Source organism: Aphelocoma coerulescens, chromosome 2 (assembly GCF_041296385.1).
Source record: "Aphelocoma coerulescens isolate FSJ_1873_10779 chromosome 2, UR_Acoe_1.0, whole genome shotgun sequence".
Taxonomy (NCBI): domain Eukaryota; kingdom Metazoa; phylum Chordata; class Aves; order Passeriformes; family Corvidae; genus Aphelocoma; species Aphelocoma coerulescens.
Window position 1 is genome coordinate 4,470,955 of NC_091015.1, and position 12,967 is coordinate 4,483,921.

Below are 12,967 nucleotides of genomic sequence, written 5' to 3' on the forward strand. Positions count from 1 at the left end.
ACACACAGTGCTTTCTCAAAGAGAAAGTGGGAAAAACACAGAAGCCTATGTGATGAATGATGGAGGAGAAAGCTCTTCAAGCCTTAAAATGCAAGGATTGCAGAGGGAGGCTTTCTTGGCTGCTTTTATGTGGCCACAGGAGCTGCTGGAGGAACGCTCAGTGATGCAATTTCACTGCAGGCCCGGCCACAAGAATGTGCACATCGTGCTGAGGCTTGGGTGAGACAAAGTCAGTGCTGGATAAAAGAACACTGTGTGAGCAGCACTGGCCCTCCTGCTCTGCACTTCACACTCCCAGCGACTGCCCCCAAGGTAGGAAGACTTCACAGCCCTGACTGAGTGAGAGGGATCTTTTGTTCTGGGGAAAAGACAATGTTCCTGCGCAACAGGCCCTAATTGATATGATTTTGAGAAGGGAAAACCTGGCTTGGAGTCTGAGAATCCATCTGAACTGTGTCCAGACAACAGTTCTTGTGCTCTCACTAGCTGGGAACCACAAAATAAGGTTATTTTTCTTCACATCCAAGTAAAAGGCAGAAGCAGAGCCTTCAGAACAAACCACTGCTCAATTCTGAAGTTGGCACCAGGCCCCCTGAAGCTGCCCCTCAGCAGTAAGGAGAAGAGTACCTCATTGTTCACACAGACCAAGTCCATCGTCTGTCCAAAAGCATCCGTGACCTTCTGCACCACTTCCTTGAATTTGACTGGTCTTGGAAACTGGATAATCCTGTATACACAAACAAATACAACAACAGTCTCAGTTTAGTAGAAGCATACTGGAATTTGGGATTCGACTGACAGTGCAGAAGAAAGGACCTGTATTCCATCACAGAGCATAAAGCCTGCTCCTTGCTTTTACTCTCACAGAAATGCTGCTCCTCTGCTGTGCCCAGGAGGGGACTGGACTACCCAGCAAGAATATCTACCAAATATCCTAGTGCTCCTCTGCTCCTCCCTCTAGTGTGAGTTACAGGTGGAAACAAAGGAAGTCCAGCAGCCCTTCACTAGAGAAAACCCAGACCAGGCACCAGTCAGTGATTTATCATCTCTATTTTCAGCAAGGGGCTTTGAATAGGGAGGAGGGCTGGGAGTGGGGATGGTGCAGTTGGGCATCCTGTGACTCTCCTGTACCATCACATGCAGCACCTCTACAGGTATTTACAGCAGGTCTATACAGTCTAACCCTACCATAACACTACTTTAATTTTCTTTGGCTTTAATACGCAGCTTGGACCACCAGCCTGTGTCCTGCCCTGTCACAGTCACCAAGTACCAAGCAAAGGTGATTCCATGAAAATGTCAAGCAGGGAAGGGCGGACAAGCTTTAACTCCCAGCCCTATTTTTATGGGACCCATGCCCAAAATCTGGTTATCTTAAGTAAGTGTCATGGACTGCTAATCAAAGGACACATTTCTGTAGAGTTCCAGCTCCACTGGGATTCAGCAGGGCTCAAGAATTAACAAGAGAAAAGGATCCAAGCTGCACCCAAGGTCCCTGGTAAAAAAGGCATTTAATGACTTCCAGCTTGGAACCATTTTGCCTGCATGCAGATCCCAGGAGCTTCTTGTGGCAAATGGGATGATGAGGCAGGGCTCTTGGATATAAAAGTCTAGCTGATTTTAGGGGAAGGAATCCTGCTGTGAGCTCATCTGCAGCTGGCTGAAGTCAGCAGGACAGTGTTGGGGGGGAAAGGTAATTTGTCCCTGTGCTAATGGGGGATTGGACTGGGTACCTACCTTTTCTCTCCTTCATATTCAAACTTGATCCTGACATTTCGCTGCTGAAAGAAAAAGCAGAGAATGGTGAGGTCCCAAACTGCATCCTGGATTGACTCAGAGATCCAAAGCTGACAGGAGTTCCCAGGGAGACTCCCCTGACTCCATTAGGCATCTGTTTATCTAGGGCCAAGCTGTCTGGTGGACTCACAGACTTTGGGACACCCCACATTGCTGAGGAATGTGCTTGTCAAAAAGTAAGTTCTTCTATAAGCAAGAAGATACTCATCTGTACAATTGTTTTAGTCAAATGCATTCATAAAGTGAAAAATTGTGAATGTCCTGAGCTCACTTGGGAGCAAGGCACTATTATCAAAGAGGCCAACATGTAAAGTGTCTGATGCCTGTCCACCTTCAGCACTTCCCATGGTTTCACCCCAGTACTTTTCTATTAGAAACCCAAAAAACAAAGCTCAGAGGGTATTTACTATAACACAGGAATATTTGGGGCAAAGAATTAAGAAGTAAAGGCAAGCATTCTCTAATGCAAGTGGAGACAGTCTAGGATTTTAAAGCCAACAACACTAGGATGCTTGTAGGGCTGGCTGCTATTTTGTTAGGACCTATAAAATGCAAAGTGTATCAGGCCCAATACACAGCAAATGCCCACCCTGAACTGACCCATTGCTCACCTCAAGAGAAACCACAACATTTGCCCAAAGAAGAGCCAGTGGAGTCACAGGCACACTGGGCACACAGCTGTGCAGGGACCAGTAAAAGCCACTTCTCCCATGCTCTATTTGTGCATATTTAGCAGCAATCAAGACCACAAGGAGCCTTTTCATTCCTTCAGCTTCTCAGACCAAGTCTGAGCCAAACATCCCTCTAGCATCCCTTAGATCATTCCAGGACTTTCCGATGGTTTCCAGCACAGATCAAAACCCTCTTTACTTCCCAGACCAGGTCTAGTCACCCCACTTAACCAGCATTTTATCCCCCACAGTGCCCACAAGCCTCTTCAAACAGTTCTCTTCCCATGGAGAGAGAAGTGCTGGCCACCTCCCTCCGAGGTGTAACCCCAGGGAGGGCTCAGTCCCGCTCCACCGGCATCTCACAGGGATAATTCCCAACTGGGTGGGTGACAGCCCTTCCTGAGCACAGGACTTATCTCTGGGCCTGGGCTGCCAGCATGTGAAGGCACACTTTCCATCCTCTCAGAGGGAAAGCAGAGCTGCAATGAAACAGCTTTGTTCCTAATGAGGAAAACGAGCTGGACGGGCGCCCTTCAGTTTATTTTTAAACTGACAGCTCCTCAAGTTCTGCAAACACCCACCAAAATTCAGGAAGTCAAGGCTGGAGGCGATTCTGTTGAAAAGCTTAAACAGATTCAGGGTAAACACGTTGGATCACCCAAAATGCATCCTTGTTATCTCTGCTCGTGGCATTTTCTGTGTTTTCGGAAGGGCTGGGAAGAACCAGTGCTGGGACAGTCACCAAATGGGGCACTCCAGCAGTGATACAGGCCTGTGCTAAACAGGCACTTACATCACCTCAGTGGCTATAGCCAGTTCTCCAGACCCACAAAGTTTGGACAGTCTCCAGGTTTATTTCCAGAACCAGGCCCAACTTGTAAAAATACCAGACTAACTCTAAACCAGTCCAAAATTCAAAAGAAGAGATGACCATAACCAACCTAGTGCTGAAGGTACGAGTCATTCTGCAGAGACAGGCAAATACAGGTGGGGTTGCCACCTTGGATTACCTGTGTTGGAAAAGGAAAGATATAGGCTCTTTTATGCCAATTTTTATTTGCACATGCCTCTCTGAGCAGGCCTGGCTGGTTCATCCCTTCTGGATGCTGGCAATAAATTGGCCAGTGTAGGTTCACTGACTGTAGCACCACAAAACTCTTCTCTAAAGAAAGGGAGAAAAAAAAAAAATCAGGGCAAGGAACTTTCGAGGTTTCTCCTTACAAAGGAGCAGGACGTGGAAGGGGAAGAGCTCACACAGCTCTGGCCTCACTGCAGGAAACCTTTCAAAACACAGGTTTCACTTTCAGCACAGCCCCAAATGCTGCACCGAGCTGGGATGTAGCACACACTGCCTGGTTGTGCTGAGCATCACAGATTTCACAGACAAACAAGTTTTGAAAAACAGCTTGTCGCTGGAAAATGTCAGAACACTCGTCTAAAGCTCCAGAGAGAGAAGAAAATGAAAAAAAAAAAAAAAAAAGAAAAAGAGCCACGACCCTGCTGCATCCTTTTCTTCTACATCAACAACAAGGCTAATGTGCCATGGCCCGATGCCAGCAGAAGGACACCAGCTGCCCCACATTGCTCTGCTCCCAAGAAGAGCCACAAACACACTGACTGCAACAGGGAAATGAAAACTCACTTCATTACTTAATTAGATAACATTTTTCTTCAGTATAAAGCACATTAACCTCTTGCCTCCCTCAAGGAAAGCAAGACCTTTAGCTAGCAAGCGTTTGGGAGATGGATAAATTCATATTTATCAGTCTGAGAAGTTGATTACAGTTTAATTTTTCAGACTTCCCTTGTCTTGCTCATATTTTTGACCCACAGCTCAAGCTGAATTCATCACTGCTATCAGCAACAAATACTTTTTTTCCTTTTTTAAAGAAAAAAAAAAAAAGAGTGGGCACTGCCCAAAGTACTAGGAAATCTCAGGGGATGCAAAGCACTTCCTAAATGCTGGAGCAGGCTGTGATTTCTAACACCCATGGAAGTCTGGTTTGGAGCAACTGGTTTAAGATTACACAGGGAGCCTGGGGCACTGCCAAGAGCTGGAGCAGAACCTCATGTGAGTCTGCACCCAGACTCAAATGAACAATCAGGGGGAATGCAGGACCAGCACCTTCTCTGTCAGGAACTCAACACAGTGTGCAAACGTCGAGGTGGAAGAGGTGTGGGTGGTAGAGGCTGCTGGGCCCTACTCACTTCTGCAATTTTGTGAGGAATGTGAGTCCCCCTTGCACAAGCCAGGTGTATTATTTACTGTCCCTCCCATCAGGTGTCACATGAGGTCAAGGGCAGCCCTGTTCTCCTTCAATCAAGAGGTCCTTAGCGGATGTAGGAGAACAAGCTGTGACATCCAAAGGCCTGTGTTAAAATACAGTGCAGCAGAGCACTAAGGCCAGTCACAGGCACCAGCCTTAAACCCTGAGCTCTGGCAGAGCATTTAAGCAACATTTTCATCAGCACTGTGAGAGTTCAGGCAGGTAATGGAGCAAGCAAGGGAAACTGAGGCACAAAGGCAGGAGGGGCTTTGGATAAGGGTATGAAGAGAGAGCCCAGCCTAGGGAGGAGAAGGCTCCATGGAGACCTTATTGCAGCATTTCAATATATAAAAGGGGCTTTATAAGATGGAGAGAGACTTTTTACCTGGTCCAGTAGTGACTGGATGAGGGCAACAGTTTTCAACAGCAAGAGGCTAGACTGAGGTTGGATATAAGGAAGAAATTTTCTGCTCTTGGGTTGATCAGACACTGGAATAGGTTGCCCAGAAAAGCTGTGGATGCCTCATCCCTGGAAGTGTTCAAGGTCAGGTTGGACTGAGCAACCTGGTCTAGTGACAGATGTCCCTGCCCACAGCAGACAGGCTGGATTTTAACAGCTTCCCAGCCCAAACCATTCTGTGATTCACTCTCTGAAGCAGAACAGTGGTAGAGAGAGGCACAGAACTGAGGTGCTTGGCCTCCTGGGCTGTATGTACTGAGCAGCTTTCCCTCTCCGTGTGCGTTTCCGTACGATGCGGGGCACAGAGGAGCCCACGGCCCGGCCGGCGCCTGCAGGCCCTGCTGCGACACAAACAAAACCAGCGACAGCCCCGACAGGAAATACCACAGTCATTCCCTTCATTTCTACAAGAATTTCTTCTCCAAAATACTTGTCCCGGCATTTCCTCCAGCCCTGCAAACAAATGGTATTTTACTCTTTCTTGCCATATTCCTCCGAAAGGAAAAAGCAAATCCACTGCCGTGGCCACAAACCCACTGCCATCTTTCCAGGCTTTCCTTGAGGTATTTTTAGCTCTTTCCTCAAAACTTCTGATTCCACGGAGAAAAGACCACAACTGCCAAGCTTCAGAGAGAGAATTCAATGGGAATTTGAAGACAAAAGGGGCAACTTTTGCCTCTTGGCTGGGGACCATGTACCCCAGCAGGCTTGGCCAAGCTCCGTCCCTCAGAGCTGGAGCAACAGCCCTGTGTGCTGGTTTAGATTAAGGAAAACGTTGGAAAAGAATGGAAAAAGTGTTTCCAAATGAGGTGAATCATGATCTTATACAGAGATCCCTGAAGAGCTGACTGCTGTTTGTAATAAAAGCACACACGGAGAGCAGGAAAACAAGCTGTTAGTCCTAAAATGGAAGTGGCTCTGGAGGAGCAGAAGGTGCTAAGAACCCTCTCTGCTGAACAGCCAGGGGGTTGCTCAAACTGGGGTACAAGTCCAAGCTGAGCAATGCCCATGGAGAAGGCTAATGGCAGAGGCAGGTAGGAAGCCAGAAGAGGAGCCAGCCCTGCCACGCCTGTGTCCCAAAACAACTAAAACTGCCACTCTGGAAAATCCCAGACCAGCACAAATTCAAAGATTCCCCCCATCATGCCCTCTCCTCCTCCTAAACTCAGCTGCCATCAGAAACAGCATTCTGTGCAGATGCCACCTCTGTGGCTCGCTTTAAAGCTGCTCCTGTCAAATCCAACCAGAGGACAGCTTTGCCCATGCTGAGACATCACAGGGATGGGGCCTTTGGAGCACTTCTTCAACCCAAATCCACAGTTGCCTCACAAACCAGCTGGGACAAAGCCTCTGACTTCAGCATAAACCCCCTCTGTGGTCAGGAAAAATCATCACAAGGGGCTTCCTATTCCCTTTGGTGCTGCTCCAAGAGGGGCTCATTCCAGCCTTACTCATATCCACCCACGAGACCCCGGGCACTTATTTTGCCTCAGTTTCCCCCTTGGGTAATACAGGGGCAATAAAATACACTCACTTTTGCGTGCCACAGGGTAATCAGAGGGATAATTTTCACTTCTCTTATTTTCTACTTGCTGGATTAGGAAACACTGAGAAAACCCCACAGAGCCATGCAGGCATTAGCGCTCGAGTTACTCCCTTTGTACAAAGCCACAAAACGGTGGGATTCCTCCTCAGCTCCTGGCACTGGCTAAGAGGAATCAGCACCACAGGGCCAGGCTGGGGGGACTCCTACACTTCCCCAAGGTGCAGGTTGTTTGCATCAGCCCTGTGCTCGCCCCTGCCCTCAGCAGCAGGACGTTCCTTACACGCCAGACAGCTGGAGCACGGCCCCAGACCGCAAGAGGAGATGACTAATCCACGTCATTGGGAATTATCTGCACAGAACCCCCACGCACACCGGGTTATTCAGCAATCAGACAGAAAGGAGTTTGTCTGGCATTGCCCCCTTCTCATTTCAGGGGTGGAAGGCATGATATATCCCAGTCCCCCTGGATCCTTGCAGCTTGCTTTCCTCTGAAAGCAAGTCCAGCACCTGAGCAGCTCAGAGGGCAGTAGAAAGATGATGTCTAGAAGGGTCACTGCTGCTTGTTACAGACATTTCTGTTTCAGACAGCAGCAGAAATCACATGCTTCAAAATGTTTATCTAAAACCACCCACCTGACAGAGAATAGCTTTTATCCAGCTGGATTTCTCATTGGTATCACCCTCTTCGCATCCAAGTCAGCTCCACACGCAGACATGGGAAAGCCTCTTAAGTCCTTGGGACTTCCCTGCCTTTGCCATCTCCAGCCAAGGTTCTCCCAGTCAGTGCTGCTCCCCAGGTGGGGAAATCCCTGCAGATTCCCATCTTCCCCCATCCACATCACATTCCCCAAATGTAAAACAGGTGATAAAGCCTAACTCCTTTTTCAGGCTGCTCAAAGACCCACAGAGAGCCCCATAAAATGAGCTGCATTTTACCAGAGTTATGAGCAAGCCCTGTCTTGCATCCAGCTTGGCAAACAGAAGAGAGTCCAGAGGTAATTTACTATAAGAACAACTTTTTAGGACAGTCTGACATTTGATGTACGTGGAGAAACATTTCTTACAAATATTTAATTGCCGTGGGAGAACTTGCCATCATGATTAAGGTGGCAGAGGAGTTGCTGGCTGTCATCGGCCGTGACAGAGGCCCACTGACAACCAGCTTCATGCTGCCAGTTGCCAAGTGCTATTTATAGAAGTGAATGTATGTGCACAGAAATAGATAACAAAATAAATGCTAATTTAATTGCTCTTTTCTCCCTCCATCCTTTTGTTCAGGATTTCTTAATTATTTGAGGTTTCTGTTCTTTTTCTTTAATGCAGATCTTCATTCTTCTGTTTCCTCCATCCCCTCTTCAGAGACATTTTTATAAACAAACTCCTTTGTTCAGTCCAAGAGATAGCCTAAAAGGACTCCTTCCAGCCATGCCAGAGGATGCACAAGGAATCACGGAGTGATTAAAGGCATAACAGAGGAATACCAGTGCAGAAGTTGCTCTAGGAGTACTGTCAGAATGATCCCTTTGTTCCCAAAGAATGGCTCTGCTTTAACATGGGGAAGGAAAAGGGTGTCCATGTGTGCCCCTATAATTCCCACAAGGCAGAGAGGCAGGACGATGTAGTGGCTGCCACACCTGACCAGGACTCAGGAGACTCCAGCTCAGCCATCAGATCTGCTGCCAGCTGCCTGGGCAATTCAAGGGAGGAAAATCATCCACACTGTGCTGTTCTCATTTCCAGCTTGTTCTGCCACGAGGCACTGCACAGCCAGAAACCCAGCCTTTGCCCTAAACTCGTTTGTGAGGGAAGAAAACTAAGAAAAGAAGGATTTTCACAAAATTTGCCAAAGGATGTTCATTTCTTAAGATGATCTGAAGCAAAACTATCGATATTTTGGGAAAGAAATATTTTGGAGCACACACCACCAACAGGCTGTTTTCTTGTGTGGCCCAGGCCTACTAGGAATACAATCTGGCAGGATTCAAATTTCAGCTTGTGTCCAGAGAGCACTAAGGAAGCCCTCCAGGAGACAGGAATGAGATAGCACTTCAGTTGTGTTTCTCTGTGTACCAAAAAACTGCAGCAAGCCACAGAGAACTGGCTAGCTAGCCAACACATTCTTGTTTAACTCTGTCTTTCAGTGGAAATTTGGAACACTGACTAAAGGATTCCCATGCCTCAGAAAAAACATTTTTCCACAGAAAAAGAAATATTATTTTATTAATCTAACAACTGAACTCCCAGACCCAAGTAGCTCAACGTGAGCAGGCTGCTGCAGGGCCTCATGAGAGGTACCAACAATGAGATAACCAAGAGGACATTTTATCACCAAAATGCCCCTGTGCCTCACTCCCTCTCCAAGAAGGGAAATGTGCAGGGCATCCCTCAGCCCAACCAGCCAACCTAACCACAGGGAAAAATAAAAAATAAAAAGGGAAAACCAAGTGCCAAAGGAACAACAAATCACCAGCACAACAACAGCATTTCCAAAGCAATCTCTCCCCCACATCAATTTCTGTCCTGAAAAACAAGGAAACAAAACTCCTAAAAGTGACCCAAACAAGCTGATTAAACTGAGCTGCAAACACGAACCAAGTCCCCACTAATTCCACCTCCTTTGGCCACTCCCCGCGTCCCAAACTTGCCTCCCGCCATCCCGCGAGCCAGACGTGTTCCAGCCAGTCCAATTTAGTGAGGCAACAATTCAACATCCTCCAACGCCCTTCATCTCCTGGGGCCTGCTGGTCTGAACCCTCAGCTCCGGATGCGCGAGGAGAGCGGGATCCTGACCATCCACATCTCCTCCATCAGAGAGCTCTGAGCAACCCTGAGCATGCAGCTACAGCTGCTCCACTTACGGGTAAAAAGAAAAATCAGTGTTCCTCCAAGCATCAATGCTGTGATAAGAAGGAAAGTCTGATTCCTGCTATAATAAAATCAAACAAGTGGCAGCCAACCATTCTACAGCTGATACCAGAGCACGGCGTAACTCCACCGGTGATTTATAAATGAAGATGCAGAGTGGATGGGCTGTGGGTAGGGACTTGATTGCAAGATGCCAACTTTATGCAGATAAGAATTCAGTCAATGAGAACTACTGCTTTCCTTATTTTTGACTAATTATCTGGTTAACTGTGTATGTGCTGCATTAACAGCCCAGGTCTCAAAAACAACAGTAGGGATTTTCCCCCATTGCGCAAAACAAATGGGGAATTTAAGAGGAGCCTGAAAAGCTTTGCTACCCTGAAAGCAACCCGAGCTGGCTCAGCACGGTCCCCACCCACCACCACGCACAAGATGCTGCCCTCAGAGCCATCCAAAGCTGCACAGGGTTTTCTGCTTTGCCTGCAGCTGCAGGGAGCCAGCCCCGAGTTTCTCTGGGCAGTTCTGTAAACATCTTGGACTTATTTCAGCCTGAGCTGAACACAAACCCAGTGATTCAACTTGGACAGCTGCTACCGCCAGGACACACTTTGAAACAAGACATGCACACGTGTTTTCGTCTGCATATGGCTGGGAAGTCCTGAGGGATTCGGGAAGGGATTTTTCCTCTCTGCACCCAGACTTCTTTGTAGCACAAGTGCCATTAAAAAATGCATGACGACAGTAAATGACAGTTTGTTTTCTTCCGTGATAGGCATCCAGCAATTGCAGAGTTGACTGCAAGCTCATTCTAAACCATAGCACTAGAGGTGGAATTCCAAGTGGATTTGCTGCCATACTTCTCCAGCAGCTCCCCAGTTATCTTAATCTTTTTCTCCCTTTTTTTCTTGCTATTTTGACAACTGAATTCTTTCTTCACAACTTTCACGTTCGCGTAATACTTGTTCCATACACAAACAGGCTATTAAATCCACTTCAGCTATTGTATCAATGTCAGCAAATAATTTCTGACATTGCTCAAGGGACAACGTTTTTTTGCTCACCAAAACAGCTCTGAATGTGCAACAGGGCCAAAACCTTTGGATTTAGGAGCATAAAGATAAACAGCAGTAATTCATAATTAAACACTTTATATAAGAATGACATTACTTCTCCCCAAAGAGCCTGGGTGTCTACAGCTCAGAATTGGCAGCCTATCTTTCAAATATCTGAAGTAAAATGTGCACATAATAAATATTGTATTTCATTAATGCTGTCAATAGAAAACAATTGACTTATCCAAGTCCTAAAGCTGCACAGCCTGAAACAAGTTCTGCTGCTTTCAGAGCTAAACAACAGTTAGAAGTGCCTTGAGGTAAGAATTGAGATTTAAACCCAGTTTCAGGCTTGGTTGTTGTATTTGTGAATAATGTGGGGAATCACTCTTCTCTGCTTCTCTGTGATACAGGAATGCCTGCAACTTCCTTTCAGCCCTTCAAAAAGAGCTCATGAAGCTCGTAACTTGGTAAAATTATGGTATTTCTGATGTGCTGAGCACCTGTTAACTTCAGTTCTAACACTTAAACTCTGCTCTGCCAGCATGGCAAGCACCAAGCCCACCTCTCTGGTCTGCTGGAGTTTGGGGTGGACTAAAGAAGCAATGCCTTACCTGTTTGTTGGAGTGGACACTGTTTTTATTCCTGTTGTTGTCCAGCAGCCCCCCACATTTGCCCAACGCTGCCAAATCCTTCATAATAGAGTGCAGAGCTTCTTCTTCATCTGCAAAAGAAGAGACAACTGAAGTGTGGAAAACAACTCTGCCCTCGGATGTGCAGAGTGAAAATACAGCACTGCAAATATAAACTTTCAGCACAAATTGATCAAAAGACACAATGTCAAACCTTCCTATTAAGAGAGGCATTCCAAGACCACACCACAGTCTCCTTCAGCCCATCCTGTCTTAAAAAATACAGGTTTCTACATCACAGGTAAGACAAATAATGAGATCTCATTGCCCCCACCTGAAAGTGCTTGCAAGAAAGCTGGAGAGGGACTCTTGATAATGGGATGCAGTGATAGGACACAAGGAAATGCCTTTAAATTGAAAGAGGGCAGGTTGAGATTGGATATTAGGAAGAAATTTTCCTCTCTGAGGGTGGTGAGGCCCTGATTGTCCAGACAAGCTGTGGCTGCCCTATCCCTGGAAGTGTCCAAGGCCAGGCTGGATGGGGTTTGGAGCAACCTGGAATAGTGGAAGGTGCCCCTGCCCATAGCAGGGATCACTGCCCATGGCAGTGGATCCACTTTGTGAGGTGTAAGTTGATGCTCTACAGGACAGAAACCTTTCAGGATTACAGCAGCAGGTGAGGGAGCACAACACAGTTCTTCATCTCTGCCTTTCCTTCTCCTTCATTAAAGGTGGACAAGACCCACAACTGACTTGCAAAGCCAGAGGCAGTGAGAAACCAGGGGAGAGGCCAAGGAATCCATGAAAAGAGAGAAACTCAGCAATGCTGCAGAGAAGACACTGGAAGCCTGCATGGGATTTCTGATTCTGCAGTAATGGGAGAACTTTGAGGGACCCATTGGATCTGAAACCATTCTCCTTCTTTTCAACACTTTGGCATCTGTGGCTGTGGCCTCCTAAAGCAGCTATAAAGGGTTGCACTGCAAAATACCAACTGAAAGAACTAAGAACCCTGTCAAGACTTAGGGCAGGGCACACATTAGTGAGAACCCACTGCACACTCCATGTTTGTGATACAGTCAAGGCAAGTGTGAGGCACATGCAGCTATTACTGTCAAAAATACAAATACAGCTACAAATCTTGTCTGAAAATTAGTGTCTCCAGGGACAGAAACACCCCTACACCAGGCCAGCCTGCAGACTTAACTCAAAGTCCACAAATATGTGAAAAATTACAAAAACTGTATGAAATCAGACAGGACTGGGCCCAAATACTGAGGATCTTTCCCCAAGGAGGTGTATGTCCTGGATCCTCGTGCTCAGAGACAACATCATCTCCTCTTTTTCTGCTCCTCCAGCTGGGTTCTATCAGGATTGAAGCTATGAAAAAAACCCAGGTACATGAGAAAAAGACTCCTCGTGTGTGCTGTGCTCCCAGAGCATATTAAAGAAATAAGGGGAAAAATTGGGGGAAAATGTTAAAAATCCAGTCTCACATTTCAGAGCTCAGAAATGATCTCCAATGCCTACACCAAACTATCTGGATAAAGCCTACATTTTCCTGTAGGCAATGTGTGTATACATGTTTAATATAGAAACATATCTGTACATCCATAATTGGCAAAATAATAAAATTCATACCAAAGTATGAAAATGTAATTTTTTGTAATGTAATTA

General features: G+C 46.6%; 1 protein-coding gene across 4 annotated transcripts in view; it reads right to left on the reverse strand.

Moving 5' to 3' along the window:
- Window positions 1–12,967, reverse strand: part of LOC138106176 (mitogen-activated protein kinase kinase kinase 3-like) — a 76,514-nt gene that overhangs the window by 31,011 nt on the left and 32,536 nt on the right. For 2 of the 4 annotated variants that reach the window (XM_069006319.1, XM_069006320.1), the window contains exons 3-5: window positions 11,273–11,382; window positions 1,738–1,781; window positions 628–727 (exon numbers count right to left, since the gene is read on the reverse strand). In XM_069006319.1, coding sequence (XP_068862420.1) covers window positions 628–727; window positions 1,738–1,781; window positions 11,273–11,382 — 254 coding nt within the window. Of the gene's footprint in view, window positions 1–627; window positions 728–1,737; window positions 1,782–11,272; window positions 11,383–11,504; window positions 11,582–12,967 lie in introns of those variants that run through there. The other 2 variants (XM_069006322.1, XM_069006321.1) reach the window with 2 other exon arrangements.